The sequence below is a fragment of the Theropithecus gelada genome, chromosome 4 (assembly GCF_003255815.1).
Source record: "Theropithecus gelada isolate Dixy chromosome 4, Tgel_1.0, whole genome shotgun sequence".
In the NCBI taxonomy this organism is placed as follows: Eukaryota; Metazoa; Chordata; class Mammalia; order Primates; family Cercopithecidae; genus Theropithecus; species Theropithecus gelada.
The window spans coordinates 36,849,917-36,870,982 of record NC_037671.1 but is presented as its reverse complement, the minus strand read 5'-3'; the positions used below and the strand labels follow the sequence as shown (position 1 = coordinate 36,870,982).

Below are 21,066 nucleotides of genomic sequence, written 5' to 3'. Positions count from 1 at the left end.
GGGGCTAGTTCTAAAGGCCTTGGGATCCCCTGCAGCCCCAGAATCCTCATGCTGTGGGCAGTTACACAGTTACTCCTGAAACAAGAGAAGAATCAGCATTATCTAGAACTTTCTCCCCTGTCAGAATGGAGGTAGCAGGTACATGGAGCCCTTCTGAGATGATTTGGAGAAAGGAAGGCCCACCCTCCAGGGACAGCCCTCAGCCCACCTGGCAGGACATGGAAGAAGCCAAAAGCTGGAATGTGTGGCCCCTGCTGGACTCAGGGAGGTGGAGGGGCTAGGGCAGCAAGCACTTGGTGGTGGGTACCTCTGTCCTGCGTGGCGTCCCTGCCATCACCCTTTGGGGTGGTGGGAGAGTAAGTTGCTGCTGGCTGGCCCCCCACTGTGGGCCTCGGAAAGCGAGCTAGGAGTCCTTCCTCACCACCACTGTGTGATAGGTCTGCATGAGGACCCTGTGGGGCATGGAGAACACAGTTCCCACCAGGTCATGGTTGGCCCACAAGCCTCGGGACCCCTCCCCAGGGTTCTCTGAAGCTCTCTCCATCCCTGGCCTGAGTAGCCAGACAGTACCTCCTCCAGGAAGCCCTCACTGATTTCCCTGGTTGGTGCCCACCCTCAGAGTCCCTCCATCAGGGCATGGGTGGCTCTGAATCTCCACTGCTGTTTGCTTCTCTGTCCCTGGCCCTCAGCTGATCCATCTTAGAACTCCAGCCCTGGACCCACTTGACGTATCTCCGGCACCTTGCACATAATATGAGCTGAGTGGCTATGCAGCAACCAATGAACGAGTGAAAGAGCAAGTGAATGAATGAGTCCGCTGGCTGTCAGGGCATGAATCCCCCAGCAAGGAGGGGGAGACCTGCAAGGGTTAACCGGGAGCCTGCCTGTGGTCTGAGGTAAGCAAGGAGTGTATTTGTTCAGGTAAATAAGGAAGGATTACTTATAATGGGAAATCAGGCCCTGGCCAACTCTTCATCTCGCGGCTGTCTGACTTCCTCCCAGCACATTCCTGCACTGTGCCGCGTCCACACTGCCCCACAGACCCAGTCCTCCAAGCCTGCTGCCAGCCCCCTGCAAACCCCTCAGGTTGGCCTTGCCACCGTGCCAGCAGGCAGCCCTGGGCTAGGAGTAGGGGACTCTCTACAGGCACGCAGCCCTGAGACCTCAGAGTGCCACCCTTTAAGGGTGGCCAGGCCCTCAGTGGCCAATCTGAGTGCTGCCTCTGCCACCAGCCCTGCTGGCCCCTGGTTCCGCTGGCCCCCCAGATGCCTGGCTGAGACACACCAGTGGCCTCAGCTGCCCACACCTCTTCCCAGTCCCTGAAGTTGGCACTGCAGCAGACAGCTCCCTGGGCACCAGGCAGCTAACAGGTGAGTCTGACGGGAGGTGTGGGTACCCTGGCATGGGGTCTTTCCCTGCCACCTTAGGGGTGGGTGACTGCAGGCAGGACTTGGAGGGGGCGCACTTTGCCAGCTCAGAGCTCATCTCCCTGTCATCAGTGACCCTGTGACCTGGGTCCCTTTACCCTCAGAATTCCCTGCCCCCTCCTCATGCTCCCCAGACTGCTTCCCTGGGCCAACTCTACATGCTGGGTGAGCCCCCTTGCCTGGCAAGGCCTGGGGTACCCCACACTGAGCCCAGTGTGCCCAGCTTGAGGGGAGGCCGCTATGCAAATGCAGAGCCGCAGCCCCTGAGACCCAGCCGGTTCTGCTTGGCTGGCAAAACACAAGCGGCTTTCCTGCTGCTGCCAGCCCAGCTGCCCTGCTGAGGGAAGGGTCTTCCTGGTGCCAGGCCACCAGTGGGCAGGGGCTTGCTGGAGCCTGATGGGTCAGCGCTGAGGCTAAGGCCGGGTCCAGGTCGGGGCAGGGGAGACAGGTCCAGAGCCCAGGAGCTAGGCTGGGCAGAGACGGGCACAGGAAACGGGGCGGGGGTCACTGCCGAGCACACCGTCTGAGCCCTTGGACACCGGGGGAAGCTGAGAGCCTTGGGTCCCGGTCTTGGCACACAAGGAAAGCAACAGTAGCGGTCCCTCGAAGGTGCTCATTTATAAAATTTGCCAGATTCCTGCAGTAGAGAGAGGAAGTGGGTGGTGGGATGACAGAGTGGCAAGCTGAAGGGCTGGGGCGACTGGGTGCCCCCGAGGCTGGCCAAGGTGTGTGTGCGCATGTGCGTGTGTGTGCATGTGCATATGTGTGTGTGTGTGTGTGTGTGTGAATGCATGTTGGGGATGGGCAGACCCAGATCCCTCACCTCACCTATCAGCTGGGGCCACCCAGCAGCCCACACCCAGGCCATGAGCCCCGCGTAGCCTGTGTCCTTTATGATGGCCATGGGCTTTCTCCTCCTCCTCAGCCAGGGCTGGGACTTGCCTCATTTCCTGCCCCAACCTCCCCCAATAAAGCTCCATCTCCCCATCACCAGCTGCTCAGCTGAGTAACAAAGCAAACAGGCGTCCAGGCTGCCCCAGGCCCAAGCTGGTGGGCAGGGATGGGGAGGAGACGCCCCACCAGGCAGGTAGGCCCAGGACATGGTTCAGCCAGGCCAGCTGGGCTGAGCTTCACTCCACCCACCTGCAAGAAGGGCCAGAGCCAAGGACCCCCAACTTGGATTCCCACCACCCCAAATTCACAAACAAATGGTGGGGGGCATCCTTGGAGCTCCCAGGCAGGTGGGGCTGTGTGGAGGAGGTGGTCTCACTGCGTAGGGGACCCACCCTCGCCTTTGAGAGGCTGACAGTGCATGTACAAACATTTCCTCTGAGCGAGGCCCCATGAGGGGGATCCAGAGCTGAAAACTACCAGACTTGCTTATTGCACACTGTCAGCTGTAAAACACTTCGGTTTTCACAAGGACCCTCTGAATTAGTCGGACTTCTCTGTCAACCAAGTCTGAGGGAATAGGGCTGCACTCAGTAGTGCTCAGTCAATGCTCAGAAAGTGTGATGCTGGCAGGAGCAAAAACCGGGAGAACCCACTTTTTACCACTGAGGTCGTTGCAAGTATGAAGTGAATAGCCCTGAAACCATTAGAGCAGTTTTGTGCTAAATGACTTGTTGCAGCCTGAGTGTAACCTGGGGAAGTTAATTTAGGCTGACAGGGGGACAAAGACCCTCTAGGTGGAGGGCAAGAAGAAACAGGTGAGGTCCCGCCATGTGGGACCGTGGGTGGGTCACTTTTCCTCACTGTACTTGCAACACCTTGTCTGTGAAACAAGAAGGTTAGACAAGGCTATTGTCTATTAAAGCAGGCTTCATGGAGGAGACAGCCTGGAGCAGGACCTTGAAGGCTGTGTAGGAGTTGGATTTGCCAGCCTGTCTCCTGGGCATTGGGCGGTGGGGGAAATGGGTGGGGCAAGAATTCTTGGTTCTGGCTCCTCCTAGAGGGCAGGGAGGGTGGGTGAAGCCTGCAGCTGCCTGGACTGGGCTAGAGAGCAGGACAGGGCCCCAGCCTCTCTCATCACCATCCTCAGCTCCCCCCGGACTCCACCCTCTGGCCCACCCCCTCTACTCTCCATCACTTCCTGCTTCTTCCTTTGCTCCCCAGTTTCCTCACCCCATTCCCTCTCTGTTTCCTCTTCTCCAGCTGATCCCCTCACCTGCACCCAGGGCCCCCCTCACATACGCTCAGCCCATCATCAATGATTTCCATTCACCCTCCATCTCAATCTCCACAACCCCTTTAAGACATGCTCTTGACACCCCATTTAACAGACAAGACAACTGAGCCTCAGAGGGGGCCGAGTCACTGGCCCCAGCCCCAGAGCTAGAGAGCAGTCAGGGATCAAACCTGGGCTGGGACCCTCTCCTCGTCCCCACCCCCACCCCGTTCGTGCCCCACCCTGTGCCCCCAGCCAAGCGAGTGGCCTGTCAGGTGGAACAACTCTTCCCAAAGCAAACTTTGCACAAGCCGAGTTGCCCTGGGCTCTTCCTGACATTTAATGCCAAGCTCCTGCTGCTGGCTAGTTTGCATGTTTTCAGCCTGGGAGGCGCCCCCTGCCAGATTCTGCAGATTCTGCTCTCCCACCTCTCAGCGGCTGGGGTTGGGGGTGGGTAGAAGGGGGCCTCCAGACTTGGGGAGGTAGAGGCTCATCCTTCCTCCCCAGCCAGGGACCTTAGTGTGACTCTGCTGGGGGTCGGATGGGACCAGGACCTCCCCAGGATTATAACGGGGCACCACCAGGATAAAGACCCCCCCACCTTCTCCCTCTAGCTCTGGCACAGGGGAGACGTGGCTGGAGGGACTGCCCAGCCCGGGGCTCCAGCACCTGAGACTGGTTGCGGGGCAAGACCCAGGCCTCTCTGCTGCTGGGGTAGCAAGTTGCTCTGAGGGCTGCTGGGACCTGGCTCCTTCTGCCCCACCCCACCCTCTGTGCCAGGACAAAAGGGGGATGTGTCTCTGCTGACACTTCACAGGTGGGAACCAGTCCTGATAGCCCCTTAATAACCCACTCCCGCCCATCTCAACCTTGTTTGAAGCAATTTCTGTTCTTAGCCTGTCAGGACAGTTCTTTCTGGACTTTTCTCTTCTGTAATGTTGGAGTCCTTCACTTTGTCCTAACACCCCTCTCCAAGCCTGGAGGTGTGCTCCAGGGCCTGAGGATCAGGGCACAGGAATGTTTTTTCCCTTCAGCCCATCAAGATTTTACAGATCAACAACCAGGTGTGTGGAGGGCCTCTGCCTTCCCTGGCCTGTGCTGGGTCTGGAGGGGGCCGCAGAAACACACAAGATAGACAGCAGTCACCACTGTGGACACACACCTCTTGGGAGATGGTGAAGCCTTCTCACATCACTGTCCTGCCTGGTGACTTCAAAATCCAGACACACAGCTGTCTTTATGAGTCCCCATTTCGCTGTTGAAGAGGCTGAGGCCAAGAGGATTGGCCAAGGTGCCTCAGGCAGGAGCAGCAGAGCTCTGGTGACATCCATGTGTTCTCATGCCCTCAATGACCCGGCTGCCTGGCTGGGCAGGGCTGTGGGGAGCAAGAGATCCAGGAAACCTCACGGCCCCTGTTCGGTGGCAAGCTGGAAGGTACGGCATATGCGGGGCTGGAGGAGGGTAGGGAAGAGGGAAGGTGTTGTGGCCGGCCCTTCGAGGAGTGGGGATGTGCAGGTAGTGGGGGCGTGGCAGCCTTGGTGGGGCCAAGAGGCCTGACTGGGGCGCTGAGAAGTGAAATGTGTTTACATACACATGGGCTCAACCAGGGCTGAAGGAAGACATGAATGGCAATTTCTGGAAAGCCCTGAAAGTTGAGCAGAATTGTACTTGCTATGGTGGGAAACCGGGTTCTGTCCCCGCCCCATCAGCACGACTCACTGCAAGCCCCAGGTTTGTCTGGGCTGGGGTCCCTGCTGGCTGGAGGAGGCGGGGAGGTGCTGCTGCTGGGGTGGGAGCCAGGCCTGACGGCAGCTCGTGAGGTGCAGGACAGCCTGAAGCCACCTCTGCTTCTTCGGAAGGGTGGGCTGAGTCTTTCAGAGCCTCCAGACACCAACTCCAGGGACAGTGGGGGACACCCAGCCACACCCCTCATCCTGCCAAAAGTGTCGGCTGTAAAGGGAGTATGCCTCTGCTTACAAGGGGAGCCCCAGGTGTCCACCTCTGTGTCCCCACCATCCTTCTTTAAGTCCCCAAAGCCAGGCTGATGGCAAGATTCATGGATCATAGAATCCAGACGGTGCCCGGGCTAGAAAAGTCCTCACAGATGACTTGGCCTACAGAGCAGGAGACTGAGGGCTGGAGGGACCAGGGACTCACCCAGGGTCTCGCCTACAGAGGGAATAGGGCTGGGTGTCACCGAATCTCCTGAAGTGGAGGTCTTCAGTTCTTTCCAGTCCACATTCCCCTTTGGAGCAAACTCAGCCACGATGGTCCACTTGGGGCTGCATTGGGCCTCTGTACCTCCAGGCTACGGGCACCTGTGCCACCCACACCCCACCAAGGCGACCGCTGTGGGGCTGGGTTGGCAGGTGGCCTGAGCAGAGGCAAAGGGGATGGTCAACAGGGGCGACCTTAGGAGCCAGAAGGTGCCGGGTCTGTCAGCACCAGCAGAAAGGAAGGTGGAGCCGAGTCTTGAGTTCGAGTCCCTGCTCGCTCACGCATGGACAGGTGCCCCATAGCAGGTCACAGCGCCCTTGTCCATCAAGTGGGAATAATGCTGGCTGCCCCAGCTGGGAGGGCCTGGCAAAGCAGTTTATTCAGTTTGACCTTCCTCCTGTCCCAGAAAGCGCTGGACGTGGTGTCAGTGAGGGTGTGTGTGGACACCCGGGCTGCCCACGCAGCACGGCACAGGGGAGGCTTCACCGATGCAGATGTGTTCCTGCTGCCCGTGGAAACTGTGGGAAGAGCAAAACCACTGGGGTCCCCTGGCCCTCCACTTTGGCTTCCTGTGCCCCGTCCTCCTGCCACGTGGCCCCGCCCCCAGCTTCCCACCCCACAAAGCCTCACCCACTCCCCTGTACTTCCCCCCACAGAACCCAACTCCTGGGCCCACTAGCTAGCTCCCCAAGGTGAAACTCACACAGATCAGGGCTCCTGCAAAAGTTAGGGGGACAGGTGGCCTGGACAGGCCTGTGCCCAGAGGAGGTGGGGAAAGCCAGGAGGTCTAGAAGAAACCCACCTCCTCTACTCTCATGCTGAGTCCAAGACAGCAAGGTCTCTCTCACTCAGCCACCGCCCCGCTCCCTTCTTCTGCCCTGGGAGACCCTGGGGAAGCAGGCGCTTGGAGATGGCCACAATGCAGTGCTTGACAGGGCAGGAGCTGCTGGCCCAGAGGTGGCAGCCTGGGCCCCCTTCCTGGGCAGAGGAGTGGTCTGTCCAGTGGGCAGAGGCGGTGCTCTGGGCAGTGAATGGTGAGCCATGAGGAGGGGGTCTGGCGCTTCTCTTGGGTCCAGCTAGTTTGAAGAGCAGTTTGAAGGGCGAGGTTGCGGCGAGGTCCTCCCTATGGGAGGGTTGGAGGAGGAGAGAAGGGGTGGGAGGAACGACAGGGCAAGAGAGAGGCGGGGGCCCTGAGGGGATGGGGTAGGGCAGGGGTCAGGGGGTTCAGAGAAGCCAGATATGCTGCTGTGGCTGGGCCTGGTCGTGGCCTTGGCTGGGACTTCCTGCGGCCTGGGTAGCCCAGGTCTTCTCCAAGGTGCTGACCGGGGAAGGCCCGTGTGGCCCCTGCCCACTCTGCATGGCTCCTGGTCAAGTCCTGGCCCCACCTCCATGGCCCCTGACTCCAGCCCATTTAAGGGGGCCCAGAGGCTTGGATGGGTGGAGGGAGGGGCTGACAGCCAGCTCAGCAGGCCACGTGGGAAAGCCAGAGGAGGTCTGTTCCCCATCAGACCTCTTCCTCCTGGAGTGACGCTGGCTGGGGGCTGAGCACCAGGGCCAGAGTGACCATCTCTGTCATTCCCTCAGCGCTCTTCTCAGTGGGGACTAAAGCCGGGGTCCTGGGCTCTGGGTGGGCTGGCATTGGGTCTCAGGATTGAGGTGGAGGCGAGGGTACATTTACCCCACACCACCCCGCCAGGAGGTAGGGCCTGAGAGCTGGGACCAAGCAGGATGTGGAAGACAGGCTCCAACCCCCACAGCAACCTGGGTCCTTAGCAAAGGCCTCCCAGGTGACTCCATTCCCGGAAACCGTGTTTCGGGAGCTGTCAGGGAGGGCATCTTTTGCTAGTGCCACTTGGGGTGTGGGAGTGAAAACCTGGGAGGCAAAGGGTTCAAGGGGCACATTCCTAGCCCTGAGGGGTGAGAGTAGGCAGAGGGTAGTGGCAGGAAAAGCTGCACTAAATCTCTCATTTTGGGTCCCTCTGCTCTCTTTCCTTAATCTTCCTTCCTGGGGGAATGGAAGGCGCTGAGAGAAGGGGCCCAAGGTGGCTAATCCCCCTGGCCGCCACCCCACCAATCTGCTCCTGTCTCTGGGCCTTGGCCTCCACCAGCTGTTACCAAACTTTCTTTGTCTGGAGTGGGATCCGGGGCCTCTGGAGCAGGAGGGAGCCAGGACACGCTGAGCCTTAATCCAGACATGTGGCTTAATCCAGAAGAGATCAACTCGAGGTTTGGGAGCTGGAGGCATCGCTCAGGAGACGGCAGCCCATGGGGCTGGCAGGCCAAGGCTGTAGGAACGCTGGGGCCTGCCATCTGAGGACCATGGACATGGCAGACGCCTGGCACGTCCCAGGACCCTCGGCCTACGGAGCAGTGGCCTGAGTGTCAGGAGGCCTCTGGTCTGGCCTTGGCTGTACTGTGTGACTATGGGCACCTCCCTGCCATTCTTTGAGCCTCAGCTTTTCCAGTGCACATGTGTCCCCATGGGCAGACCGTCACTGATGGATTTAATCCTGGGCTGAATTGCATGGCACAGATGAGGTGAGCCTGGAAAGTCGCAGGAAGGAGCTGTTAGGAAGGGCTTGCTGGGACAGGAGGGCTTTGGGATGAATTGTGATGAGAAGGAAGGGGCGTCTTACAAAATAGCCATGTTGTGCCCACAGCACAGGGGCGGATATGAAATGCCATTCTCATTAGAGCTTGGATTTGTGGTCACTATGTCAATCCCTGGTTCTGGTCTGGACCCTGCTGCTAAGAAGCACATGAATCGCTTCCCCACTCTGAGCTTCCTTGTTCCCATTCTATGAAACAATCACATAATATATGGCCCCTTCCAGCTCTGATTATCTGGGCTAGGTAGGAGGTGGACTCAGAGGTGGGCGCCAGCCACTGGGGTGGGGCAGGGGAGGCAGTGGGGAGCCATGCGAGGTTCTTGAGCACAGGGGGGTCTGATGAAAGGCTGCTGCAGGGAAGTGAACAGTGGGGTGGAATGAACAGCCAAGAGCTGGGGACAGACTTTAGAGCATCAAGGAACCCAGTCAGGAGGTGGGCAGATCCCCTAGGAAGATGGGACTGGCCAGAGCATGCGCCTCAGAGAGAGTGTGGTCCAGTGAGCAGAACCCACGCCTGGTCAGGAAGAACCCTGGGCAAGCTGCACAGACTCCCTGAGCCTCACTGTCAGCATCTATAAAGCAGGGCTCTGGAGTCCATGTCACGCTGGGGCTGTGGGTAGGAAAGCAGGTGATGTGGGTGAAAGCCCTGGACATGGCACTGGTGCTCACTGCCAGGGGCTCGCAATGCTGTCCTCTCTTCTTCCCTCCAGAGGCCAGCCCAGAACCTGGAGATGCCTAGTTGTAGGTTGGGCACACCAGCCCTGGCTCCCTGACCAGTAAACCGAGCCCCCCTACTCCAGGCCTGGGCTGCCCTGGGGACGGAGCATTCCCCACCACCCACAATCTGCAGAGAGTCGAACCTTTCCTCCGGCCACACAGTTAACCATTAACTTATTTTTCATCAGGGAAGCGTTGGAGCTAGGACTGAGGCTTGGTGGGGAGTAGATTCCTTGGCATTTAGGTACAGGGCAAGGTCAAGCTGGAATGTGGGGTGTAGAGGGGGAAGCAGCCTGAGCCAGGAGTCAGAAGACATGGATTTGGGGATTTACCTCTCTGCACCTTGACTTCCCCGTTAGCAAAATAGGGATAAGAATAAGAGCTGGGCCAGACGAGGTAGCTTGTGCCTGTAGTCCCAGCACTTTGGGAGGCTGAAGCGGGGGGATCCCTTGAGCCCAGGAGCTCGAGACCAGCCTGGGCAACATAGTGAGACCATGTCTCTACAACAGATTTAAAAAATTAGCCAGGCATGATGGCGCACGCCTGTAGTCCCAGCTACTTGGGAGGCTGAAACAGGAGGATCACTTGAGCCCAGGAGGTCAAGGCTGCAGTGAGCCATGATTGCACCCCTGCATTCTAGCCTGGGCAGCAGAGCGAGACCCTGTCTCAAATAAAAGAGAATAAGGCCTGTGCTGCCTTTCTACTGGTGAGGGGACGGATGTGAGGGCTTCGCACGCACTCAGCAAATGTGTCAAAGATGTGTCATTATATCCCTTCCTGGCAAATGCTGCCACCTGCCCTGCCCATTCATCCCCACCGACCCCTCACACAACCATGCCTGAAACACAGAAGCTGCCTCCCGTCCTACCTGTGGCTGAGGCCAAGCAAACAGGAGGGCTGCAAGGGAAGCGAGTTCTGCTTCTTGGAAAAGCTTCTGTCTCCCTGGCATGGCGCCCAGGGTGTTGGCAGAGACTGTCCTAACGTGGCAGGCATGGGGGCTCTGGGGATGTGGACGGGGCGGGAGGCAGGCAGGGGGTGATGAAGGAGGGGTGGGGGGCTGCAGGGGGGAGTCCCCAGGGGTGGAGCCACCTAGCGGGTAGGACATGGGCACTGGCCAGGGTGGGGCCCAGGGGCAGAGCGAGCTGTTGGCACTGCCTGAGTCAATAATGTGAGCCCACAGCACACACGAGTGTTTGCACAGAAGGACTTGACATGATTCCAGGTCTGCCCTCTGTCCCCCACATCCCCAGCCCCGCCTCAGTCTCTGCCCACCCCACCCCACCCTGACCTTTCCTTCCTTGTCACTTAAAGGAGCCCTTGAATGGGAGAGTTGAAATCAAAGGGAACACCCTTCCCTCCTGCTGGCATTTTCTCCCCCACAGGAAGCTGCAGGGCTGCCATGTAACACTGGGAAGGTTGCACTGTACAAGGAGGGTGGGCAGAGGGAGCTGAAACTCTACCCGGGCTCCATTCGTCAAGCTATGCTATCCAGGGGGAAGGGATGTCATTTTCTCAGTTGTGTGAAATTAAATGGGTTAGCTGTGGCCCTACCAAAGGGGAGGTGTCTTCCAAACTGGCTTCTTTCCCTTGTCCCACCTGCAGAAGCAAATGCCAGCTGCATACGGAGGCTGTGCGGGTCAGTCCCACAGGGTAACTGGAGATGGATCGGGGAGCCCCCTTCCCCGCCCGCTGTCCCAGTAGGGCACCATAAATGTCACCGTTAGAGAGGATTTCAGTGTTTTGATTAAAGCCTTCCCCGACACTGGCCAGTTGCCTTTAAAGCAGAGATCCTTAAATTTGAACATGCGTGAGAATCACCCAGAGGCCAGTTAAACCAGACTGCGGAGTCTCCCCCAGAGCTGCTGATTCAGTGGTTCTGAAGTACCTGAGAATCCAGGTTTCTAGCAAGCTCCCAGGTGGCGCTGGTTCTGCTGGCCCAGACAGCACATTTTGAGAACCACCGCTTGAAAATATAAATAACCCTTGAGAAAGGACACAAATTAACTTGCCCTTAACAGGTTGATCTGCTCCTTTCCTCCTCCCTAACTGGTTCTCTGTATTATTAGGAGTGTATATCTGCTGGTAATCGTCTGCCTCTGGCTTGATGTATTCTTTGTTTTGTTGTTGTTGTTGTTGTTGTTGTTGTTGTTGTTGTTGAGACAGAGTTTTGCTCTGTCGCCCAGGCTGGAGTGCAGTGGCACGATCTCGCCTTACTGCAGCCACCTCCTGCGTTCCAGCCTCCGGAGTAGCTGAGACAGGAGAATCAGGCACCCACCACCTGCCCAGCTAATTTTTGTATTTTTAGTAGGGACGGGGTTTCACCATGTTGGCCAGGCTGGTCTCAAACTCCTGGCCTCAGGTGATCCGCCCGCCTCTGCCTAAGTGCTGGGCTTACAGGCGTGAGCTACTGCGCCGGGCCTGTCTTGATGTATTCTTAAGTCTCAGGTCCCCACATCATTACCATCCCAGAATATCCTGGGGTATCAGTGCTTGCGCACCTCTCCAGTCCCCCTTCTCACCCAAACTGTGCACTCTGATGGGGGTTCAGGGAAAAGGGCTTGGGCAGCCCTTGGGGAACCCGTGGGGAGCAAGGCCTCTGACTGCTTGTGTTGAGGCCAGATGGTTCCCCCTGGAGGGCCTTGGGGCAGCAGTGAGGAGCAGGTGGCTGAGTTGCTAAGGGTTTTAGGTGTTTCCTGGAGCCCTGCCCCATCTCGCCACCACCGCTGCTCCCCCTGGAAAGCCTGGCATGTGGCACTGCCTCTGGGTGGCCACATGCTCCTCCAGGCATCGGGGATAGTAGAGGGCTCTGGGAGCTGGAAGGGGCCCTGGGGGCAGCACCTTCCAAGGGAGGATAAGGGGAGGTGGGTACCATGCACCAACCCGGGGTATGGGGAGACGCACACCCATGAGCTCTTGCTCAGAGGCCACCTCGAGAGTGCTGAGTTTACTTAGATCCCCCAGATGGCCCCGTGGGAGGGCAAGGGCTGGCCAACTGCCCAGCGTGTGGGAGGGTTTCTACCCCATCACACCCCCGCCTTGTTCCTCTCTTCTTTCCCCTGCTGGTGAAGATGATGGCCACCTTTAGGATGGTGGCCTCTGCCTGCCACCTCCACTCCTATCCTTGTCAAGGGCAGAAGAAAAACAAGCTTTGCTACAGCAGGAAAGATGTGGACATTGAGGGCCCCTTGTCCCCACCTCAGTTTGCTCATCCACCAAATGGGGCAATCATGCCTTCCATTGTGAGGGCTGAATGAGGTCAGGAACCTCAGAAGGCTGTTCTAAGCACAGTATGTGTGGAGCTTTGCTGTCCCAGCCAGCCTGGCTTCCTTGGGGATCGAGGGAGCGATCCATTTCCAGTCCTGCGCCCACTCCTACCTCGCTGTCTTTCCCAGACAGAAGGCCTGTCTGCCCAACCATGTCCTGGCTGCCCAGTGACCCGGAAGCCCCGAACTCTGTCCCAGGCCCAGCCCACTGTCCACAGGGCCCCTCATCCCCATAACCAGCTTAGCGGCCCCCACAGGGATGGAGAAGCCGTCAAACCTGAGTCCTCTTTCATTTCCGTAGACACAGCCGCCAGCCCGAACAGCAGCGGCATGGGCAGCGCCAGCCCGGGTCTGAGCAGCGTGTCCCCCAGCCACCTCCTGCTGCCCCCCGACACAGTGTCCCGGACAGGCTTGGAGAAGGTGGCAGCGGGGGCAGTGGGTCTCGAGAGACGGGACTGGAGTCCCAGTCCACCCGCCACGCCCGAGCAGGGCCTGTCCGCCTTCTACCTCTCCTACTTTGACATGCTGTACTCCGAGGACAGCAGCTGGGCAGCCAAGGTGCCTGGGGCCAGCAGTAGGGAGGAGCCACCTGAGGAGCCTGAGCAGTGCCCGGTCATTGACAGCCAAGCCCCAGGGGGCAGCCTGGACTTGGCGCCCGGCGGGCTGACCTTGGAGGAGCACTCACTGGAGCAGGTGCAGTCCATGGTGGTGGGCGAAGTGCTCAAGGACATCGAGACGGCCTGCAAGCTGCTCAACATCACCGCAGGTGAGGCCTCTCCCTGTGCCCGCTTTCACCGCAGGTGAGCCCTCTCCCTGTGCCCGCTTTCACCGCAGGTGAGCCCTCTCCCTGTGCCCGCTTCCGTAAGAGGGGTCGCAGGCAAGGCTGAGGTTGCTGGGGTGGGTCGGGGTACTGCTGGATGGACTCTGGCCACCTCTGGCCCAGCCACGGGCAACTTCAGGGATGCTGGCACTTCTACACACAGTCAGCTGTGAGCCAGGGCTGGGAAGGTTTCTATCCATCTCTAGTGTCCCAATCATGCCAGCCTAGTGTCCCCACTGGTAGGTGCTGAATGATATGAATTCAAGCTCTGTGCCCCCCCACCTCCTCTTGGACTCCGCTCTCCCCTCATTCACTCTGCTCCAGCCACACTGGCCTCTTTGTTCCCACAACACTCACTACGCTGCTGCTTCTTCAGCCTAGAACGCTCTTCCCCCAAATATCTGCGTGGCTCACTTCCTTCAGGTCTTGGCTCAGATGGCACCATCCACCTGAGGCCTTCCCTGACCCCTCCATTAAAATTGCTGCCCATGAGCACAGGACATGGTAAAGAAAACAAACAAAAAATGGGAAAAAAAAAAAAGAAAAAAGAAAGAAGAAAAATTTCTAAAATTTCTGCCCACACCCCTACCTCCTGTTCCCACCTGCTTCCTCTCATAGCACTTACTCTCCTCAGTCGTGCTGCACCATATCTATTGACCTCGCTCACTCTCTGTGTCCTCTACTGGAATGTACACTCCACAAAGGCAGGGATTTTCATGTGTTTTGTTCATCACTCCATCCCCAGATGCTAGGATAGCACCTTGAACATAATTGATGCTCAATAAACAGTTGTTCAATAAGAAGCATTTCTTCCTCCTTCCTTCTTCCTTCTTTCTGAGACGGAGTCTCGCTCTGTCGCCCAGGCTGGAGTGCAATGGCGCAATCTCGGCTCACTGCAAGCTCTGCCTCCGGGGTTCATGCAATTCTCCTGCCTCAGCCTCCAGAATAGCTGGGACTACAGGTGCCCGCCACCACGCCCAGTTAATTTTTGTATTTTTAGTAGAGACGAGGTTTCACCGTGTTAGCCAGGATGGTCTCCATCCCTGACCTCATGATCCGCCCACCTCGGCCTCCCAGAGTGCTGGGATTACAGGCCTGAGCTACCGCGCCCGGCCTCTTTTTTTTTTTTTTTTTTTTTTGACAGGATCTCGCTCTATCACCAAGGCTGGAGTGCAGTGGCGTGATCTCAGTTCACTGCCACCTCCGCCTCTGGGTTCAAGCGATTCTCCTGCCTCAGCCTCCTGAGTAGCTGGGATTACAGGTGCCCACCACCACACCCAGCTAATTTTTGTATTTTTAGTAGAGACGGGGGTATCACCATGTTGGCCAGGCTGGTCTCAAACTTCTGACCTCAGGTGATCTGTCTGCCTTGACCTCCCAAAGTGCTGGGATTACAGGCATGAGCTACCTCTCTGGGCCAAAAAGCAGTTCCTAATATGCCAAGCCTTATTCTAGGACTGGGGAATTGAGTGGTGAACAGAACACAAAGTCCCTGTGTTTGTAGGGCTGACATTATAGTGAGGGAAACAGATCACAAATAAATAGAGAAATGTGTCACTGGTCTGGTGGGATGGAAGGCCCTGATGAGGAGGGGACCTCCCAGGGCCTGGCATACATGTGTCTATCAGCCAGACCTGGAAGGTGTGATTATGGAGCTGATGCTGTGGGTGGTGGGGCTGCTGAGTCTCTAGTCCTCTGTCCTGCCGTCACCTCTCCAGCTTCAGGCAGGCCTGACCCATGTCCCTCGGTCTTCAGGCCCTGACATTGCAGCACTCAACTCTGTGCACCTTTCCCTGGGAAGCAGGGGTCTTCACACATTCCTCAGGCCTGGCCCCTGTCCCCAAAGCTGCCCCGTTGATGTCCTCATTTGAAGCTGCTCCTGCCGATGCCCCAGTCCTCCAGTTTCCCAATGCCCATGCCAGGCCGACTCCAGGAGTTCTCCCACAGGCCTCCTCCCCACCCACAGGGCTAGGGAGGGGAGGGCCCTGCTCCCTGAACAATGGGAACAGGAACAAATGGCTTTGACCTCGGGGAGGAAAATGGGCTTATTAAGTGGGGGCAGCCCAGCCTGCAGGTCACTCAGCTGGGACACTGGCTGGACCATGGTGTTCACTTGGAGGCCCTATTGTGACCATGCCCACCAGCCTATCCCCCACCTGTAGGCCTATGAGGCTCACCCCAGGGGAGCACCCCAGGGGGATATCTAGGACCTAGCCAAGGGCTCCCCTCCTGGCCTCTGGGGCCTGTGGCTGCCCCATGACCACCCTGTGCCCTGCCATTTACTTATTTAACACGTGCACGGAGCAGCTCCTGTGCGTCCAGCCCTTTATTCCGTGGAGGACAAGGGGATAGAGTGCCCTGTGCCTCAGTTTCCTCATCTGTAAGATACAGGGGCTGGAGGGAATGGTGGGCCTCTAAGACTAATTCCCAGATAGGTGTTTCTCTGGTTCCTTGAGGGGTTTGGGAAAGGCAAGAAGTACTTGATGGAGAAGCCCAGGTGTTTCCGGTAGAGTGTCACTGTCCCTCCGGGGCTGGGGCTCCCTCGAAAGGTCCTTTGGAGAGGCTGGAGGGATCTGGGAGGACCCAAGGCCTGAGTGAGGCGGGCAGTACAGATGCACCAGGTTACCCTGCCCTGAACCAAGTTCATTTTTTAGGGCCCTGGTTCCTTCCTCTCGCCCCACTCTCTTCTTGGGTACCCACTTCCACAGGTGCCCTCAGGGGCTGACCTACCCCCACCCCCAGGAGCACAAGGTCTCAGGCCACAGGTTCCCGTGGGTGCCCCATCACAGCAGGGGGGGCCATATTTGGGGTGGTGCTCTCAGGCCGCCCCTGAGCTGAGGGGATGCCTCTTGCCCAGATCCCGTGGACTGGAGTCCCGGCAATGTGCAGAAGTGGCTCCTGTGGACAGAGCACCAATACCGGCTGCCCCCCGTGGGCAAGGCGTTCCAGGAGCTGGCGGGCAAGGAGCTGTGCGCCATGTCGGAGGAGCAGTTCCGCCAGCGCTCGCCCCTGGGTGGGGATGTGCTGCACGCCCACCTGGACATCTGGAAGTCAGGTAGGATGTGGCGTGGGTGGGAGCAGCCCCTCCCAGGCTCCAAGCCAGGGACAGGATGCTGGCCAGGAGTTTGCCCTCTGCTGGGGCAGCAGCCCCGTGGCCCCCAGCTGGACTCCACTCTGAATCTCAGCCCCAGTTTCAGCTGCCTCCTGGATCCTAGTGCACTCTTCACCCCAACCCACTCCCAGTCCTGGTCAAGGCCCCAGAGCTTTGGGACAGAGCACCTGGGAGGTTAAAAGGTAGAAGTCAGACTGTGAGGATGCAGGATGTCAGAGCTGGGGACAACCGTGGACACTAGGAAGTCCTTTTTCCTTTTAAAATTTTGTTTTTCCTTGTTTTTGTTTGTTTGTTTGTTTGTTTTTTTATTAAATAAGTAATAAACGTGCATGTTATAAAATAGACTATAGTGAAAACTAGTGTACCATAAACAGTTTCTCCCTCCTGCTCCTGACCCCCAGCTTCCAACCCCCTCCCTAGAGGCAACCACTCTTACCAGTTTCTTGAGTATCTCTCCAGGGAAAGTCTATGAATATTCAAGCACATACACATATATGCAGTTCTTCTTCTTCTTATTTTTTTTTTTTTGACATAAATAGTAGCAGAGTATTATACTGCTCTGCACACCACAGTATGTCTTGGGTATTGCCCCTGTCAGTCTGTACACAGCGGCCCTGCTTTAATTTTAGTTTTTGTTTTTTGAGACAGGGTCTTACTCTGTTGCCCAGGCTGGAGTACAGTGGCACAGTTACAGCTCACTGTAGCCTCGACTTCCTGGTTTCACTGGATCCTCCCACCCCAATCTCCTGAGTAGCTGAGTCTACAGGTGCACCACCACACTGCTCACTTTTGTATTTTTTGGTAGAGACGGGTTTTCACCATGTTGGCCAGGCTGGTCTCAAACTCCTGGGCTCGAGCAGTCCACCCACCTCGCCCTCCTGAAGTGCTGGGACTACAGGCGTGAGCCTCCGCGCCCGGCCTGCCCTAAGTTTCTAATGGCTGCGTGTCAGCCCCTGAGTGTCTAAATTGTCTCAATCTCACTGGGCACCCACTGCTGCCTGCACAGGGCCGGGTGCTTTGGAGGAGATAGTGCCTGCTGGATGAGTCAAGGAGTAAGAAGCAGGGCCCACTCATATGACCCTGTCAGAGACGAGTGCCCTGCCCCAGCCCCGGCAAGCCCTCATGTCAGATGTCCTCATCTGAACAAGCGGATGCGTGCAAGCCCTCTACGGCCCCTCCCAGCTCTGAAATCCTGAATTTTCTTCCAGGAAGCAGCTTCTTGTAACCAGCTTGCCTCCCCAGGTTGGCAGGAGGCAGGGACTGTGGCAGGGAGCCTCAGGGGCAACCCCCAGCCACAAAGGGGCTCCTGTGGCCCCACAGTCCCACCCAAACGCCTCCCCTCCTCCACCTCTCCTGGGTCCCCAACCCCCTCTCCTTGCCCTGCAGCGGCCTGGATGAAAGAGCGGACTTCACCTGGGGCGATTCACTACTGCGGTGAGCCAGGCAGGGGCAGGGCGGGGGCGGGGGCTCGGGTAGGGTGGAGGGGTGGCTGCCACTGAAGCAGGGACTGGCCTCCCCTTCCCACTCACTGCCCCCCTCCCTGGCCACCCAGCCTCGACCAGTGAGGAGAGCTGGACCGACAGCGAGGTGGACTCGTCATGCTCCGGGCAGCCCATCCACCTGTGGCAGTTCCTCAAGGAGCTGCTACTCAAGCCCCACAGCTATGGCCGCTTCATTAGGTGGCTCAACAAGGAGAAGGGTGAGCAGGGTGCCCAAGGGGCACTGCAGGGCCAGTGAGCATGGAGGTTGTGGGGGCTCCTGCCAGGCACTGTGCATGGGGGCAGGGGCGGGCAGAGGAGTGAAGCTGATCTCCACCTTTGTCCTGGATGCCAAATACACAGCTTTCATGAGATGGCCCTGGGGGGTCTGTGTGCAATTTGTGTCCATATCTGTCTCCTGCTAGACTCTGTCTCACTTAGGAGCTTTAGTACAGCACAGCTCCTGGAACGAGCTCCAAATCGACTCTCCCTCCACCGTCTCGTATTAATTAATCCCACCAGAAAGGGCTGCGCAGGCCAAAACTGCCTGGGAATAGCAAAGATGTTGTTTCAGGCTTGGGAACTACAGGGACACCTGTAATGGGGGAGGAGTGCTCTTGCCAAGTGAGCTGTGGGCACTGCTGGGAGCCACACAGGACTTTGGATTAGGGCATGCAAACCCCACACAGGAGCAGGGGCTGGCAAGGGCCAGGCCTGCAGGGCCCCAGGGAACCCACTAAGGTACACAGACTCACCTGTGCCGGGAGGTTTGTGACTCCAGAGTATTCTCTGCCATTCACTGGGGCCTGTGGCACCTGCTTTGCACACATCTCTTTAACCCTAACCGCAACTGCACCTTGGGAGTAAGCATTCGGGTCCCTGGTCACCCCGCCCCACCCGAGCAGAAGGAGGCCTCTGCACGGGGTCTCTTGGTTCGCCATGAGGCTGACCTGGTGGTCTGCGTCTTTCTCCTTCTTGCCGACTCACTCATACCGCTGGCTCTCTCGGGGCCCTCCTACTCTTCCAGGCATCTTCAAAATTGAGGACTCAGCCCAGGTGGCCCGGCTGTGGGGCATCCGCAAGAACCGTCCCGCCATGAACTATGACAAGCTAAGCCGCTCCATCCGCCAGTATTACAAGAAGGGCATCATCCGGAAGCCAGACATCTCCCAGCGCCTCGTCTACCAGTTCGTGCACCCCATCTGAGTGCCCGGCCCAGGGCCTAAAACCCGCCCTCCGGGGCCTCCCTCCTGCCTGTCCTGCCTCAGCCAGGCCCTGAGCTGGGGGAAACGGGCAGTCTGCTCTGCTGCTCTGACCTTCCAGAGCCCAAGGTCAGGGAGGGGCGGCCCGCTGCTCTCAGGGGGAGATGGGCCTTCTGGGGCCTTCGGGACCCCAGGGCAGGGGTGCTTCCTCCTCAGGCCCAGCTGCTCCCCTGGAGGACAGAGGGAGCCAGGGCTGCTCCCCAACAAAGGATCCCTCCACCTGCCTCTGACCCCAGCATTTCCAGAGCAGAGCCTACAGAAGGGCAGTGACTCAGCGAAGGCCACAGGCAGTCCAGGGCTCTCTCTGCTCCATCCCCCTGCCTCCCAATCCTCACCACACCTGGCATGGTGCAGGGAGACATCTGCACCCCTGAGTTAGGGAGCCAGGAGTGCCCCCGGGAATGGATAATAAAGATACTAGAGAACTGACATGTCCCCAGTGTCTGCGAAGTGAATGGCACAGCCCCGAGGTCATCAATGGTCAAATGTGGTTGTGGTCACAGGGCCTGGAGTAGTCAAGGGAGGCTTTCTGGAGGAGGCGGCTTTGGGCTGAGCCTAAAGGGAAAGGGATAATTGACTGGTAGATGCTTCTGGGAGAGAGAGAGTGAGCCTTCAAAGTCAAGGAGGGGCTAGAACAGCCACCTTATCTTCCCTATCCCTGTTCGGGCTGAGAGGCGGGTGGTAAGGCTGGTGCTAAAGAGGTTCTTCATGCAGGACCCGAATGGGGAAGGTATCTTTCGCATCCTTTTGCTCTGTTGCAGAGCAGGGCTTTGCAGCTAACAGGGTGGAAGAGAGGTTGGTCGGCTCCCGTTTCTGTTTCCTGAAGGCCTCAGCAGTACCGTCTGTGAAGATGTGAGCTCCTGTGAGTGGGTGTGAGACCCCTGTGCGTGATGGAAGAGGGTGTGCATTGGTGTCTGTGGGCATGCTGGGGGTGACCAGGACCCGCCACCCACTCTCCTGGGCAAAGCAACTCATCCAGCTTCCTCCCACTTCCCTCACATTTATCATCCGGCTCAGTGTCCTTATGGTCTACTGTGTGCCAGGTGCTTTGTCATTTATCTTCCCAACAAAACTATGAAGTAGGGGCTACTCCCCCATTTTGCAGATGATGAAACCGAGGCTCAGAGTGCTGCAGTGACTTGCTGATGGTCACACAGCTGATTGACAGAGTAACTCATACCTGGCTTTCCACAAGAACAGGGCTCTCTCTGCCCCTCCAGCCCTCCGGCTTCCTGACTGGCCAGCACCCTTGGTCCTCTTTCACCCTTATCCTCTGAGGCCTGGCTTCCAGGAAACAGCAGGGGAGCCAGCACCATCCAGACCACCAAGGGTTAATTGCTACCCTGTACTGCTGCCTTCCGCCCTCAGCAATTTTGTTGTCCAGAAGAAAGTTTGCTCCTAAGAGTGAGCAAATAGCACCTTGGCATCTGTCAGCTGGGCTTGCACTGCAGGGAGGAGGGGGCCCTGCCCCAGGCCTGTGCCTCGCTGGGCCCCTGCTGTCTCTCACTCCCTTGGAGGGAGGAGTGCCAGGGGGAGCCTGGGACCCTGGCCAGAACCAGGCTCTGCTGAACTGGTTTTGTCTCCAGCCAGCCTGGCCTGCTCCTGACTGAGTCCCTGGAGCCACTTGCTTGTATGTCCCCAGCTGGGCCTGGGCCTGGAAAGGCCTCAGATCTCAGTCACGGTTTGGACAGGAGGATAGGTATGGGCAGTGGATGCTAAGAGTACAAAGCTGGAGCAGCTCTGGAAAGGGTAGATGTGGGGGCCCGGGTGAGGCAGCTCCCTGCCCATGAACCTTGGCAGGCACACGCCCATCCAGTGACACCTTGTGAGCTGGCAGCGATCTGCAGCTTCCTCTCCCTCCTCCAAACACCTCCCCAGCAGAACCCCACCTGGCTGGGGATTCTCTGACCCTTCTCCATGGGGGCCCCACCCTCAGGGCCCCCCATCACTAAATGGAACAGCCTGTGCAGGTAAGACAATACAACAACCTTTTG

The 21,066-nt window shown here is 58.1% G+C and overlaps 1 protein-coding gene across 2 annotated transcripts; it reads left to right on the top strand.

Moving 5' to 3' along the window:
* Positions 1-966: 966 nt before the first annotated feature.
* SPDEF (SAM pointed domain containing ETS transcription factor) lies at positions 967-19,501 on the top strand. 2 transcript variants are annotated; one of them, XM_025384298.1, is made up of 6 exons: positions 967-1,370; positions 12,702-13,166; positions 16,078-16,275; positions 17,719-17,766; positions 17,885-18,031; positions 18,838-19,501. In XM_025384298.1, the coding sequence occupies exons 2-6, from the start codon at positions 12,731-12,733 to the stop codon at positions 19,014-19,016; spliced, it is 1,008 nt and encodes a 335-aa protein (XP_025240083.1). In that variant the 5' UTR covers positions 967-1,370; positions 12,702-12,730; the 3' UTR covers positions 19,017-19,501. The 2 variants fall into 2 exon arrangements, with proteins under 2 accessions (XP_025240083.1, XP_025240084.1); XM_025384299.1 differs by lacking the exon at positions 17,719-17,766.
* The last annotated feature ends 1,565 nt before the right edge of the window (positions 19,502-21,066 follow it).

Coding starts and splice junctions, on each gene's coding strand:
- SPDEF (XM_025384298.1), top strand. CDS start 12,731: ATGGGCAGCGCCAGCCCGGGTCTGAGCAGCGTGTCCCCCAGCCACCTC. Junction 17,767..17,884: donor TGGGGCGATTCACTACTGCG/GTGAGCCAGGCA, acceptor CTGGCCACCCAG/CCTCGACCAGTGAGGAGAGC. Junction 18,032..18,837: donor GTGGCTCAACAAGGAGAAGG/GTGAGCAGGGTG, acceptor CTACTCTTCCAG/GCATCTTCAAAATTGAGGAC.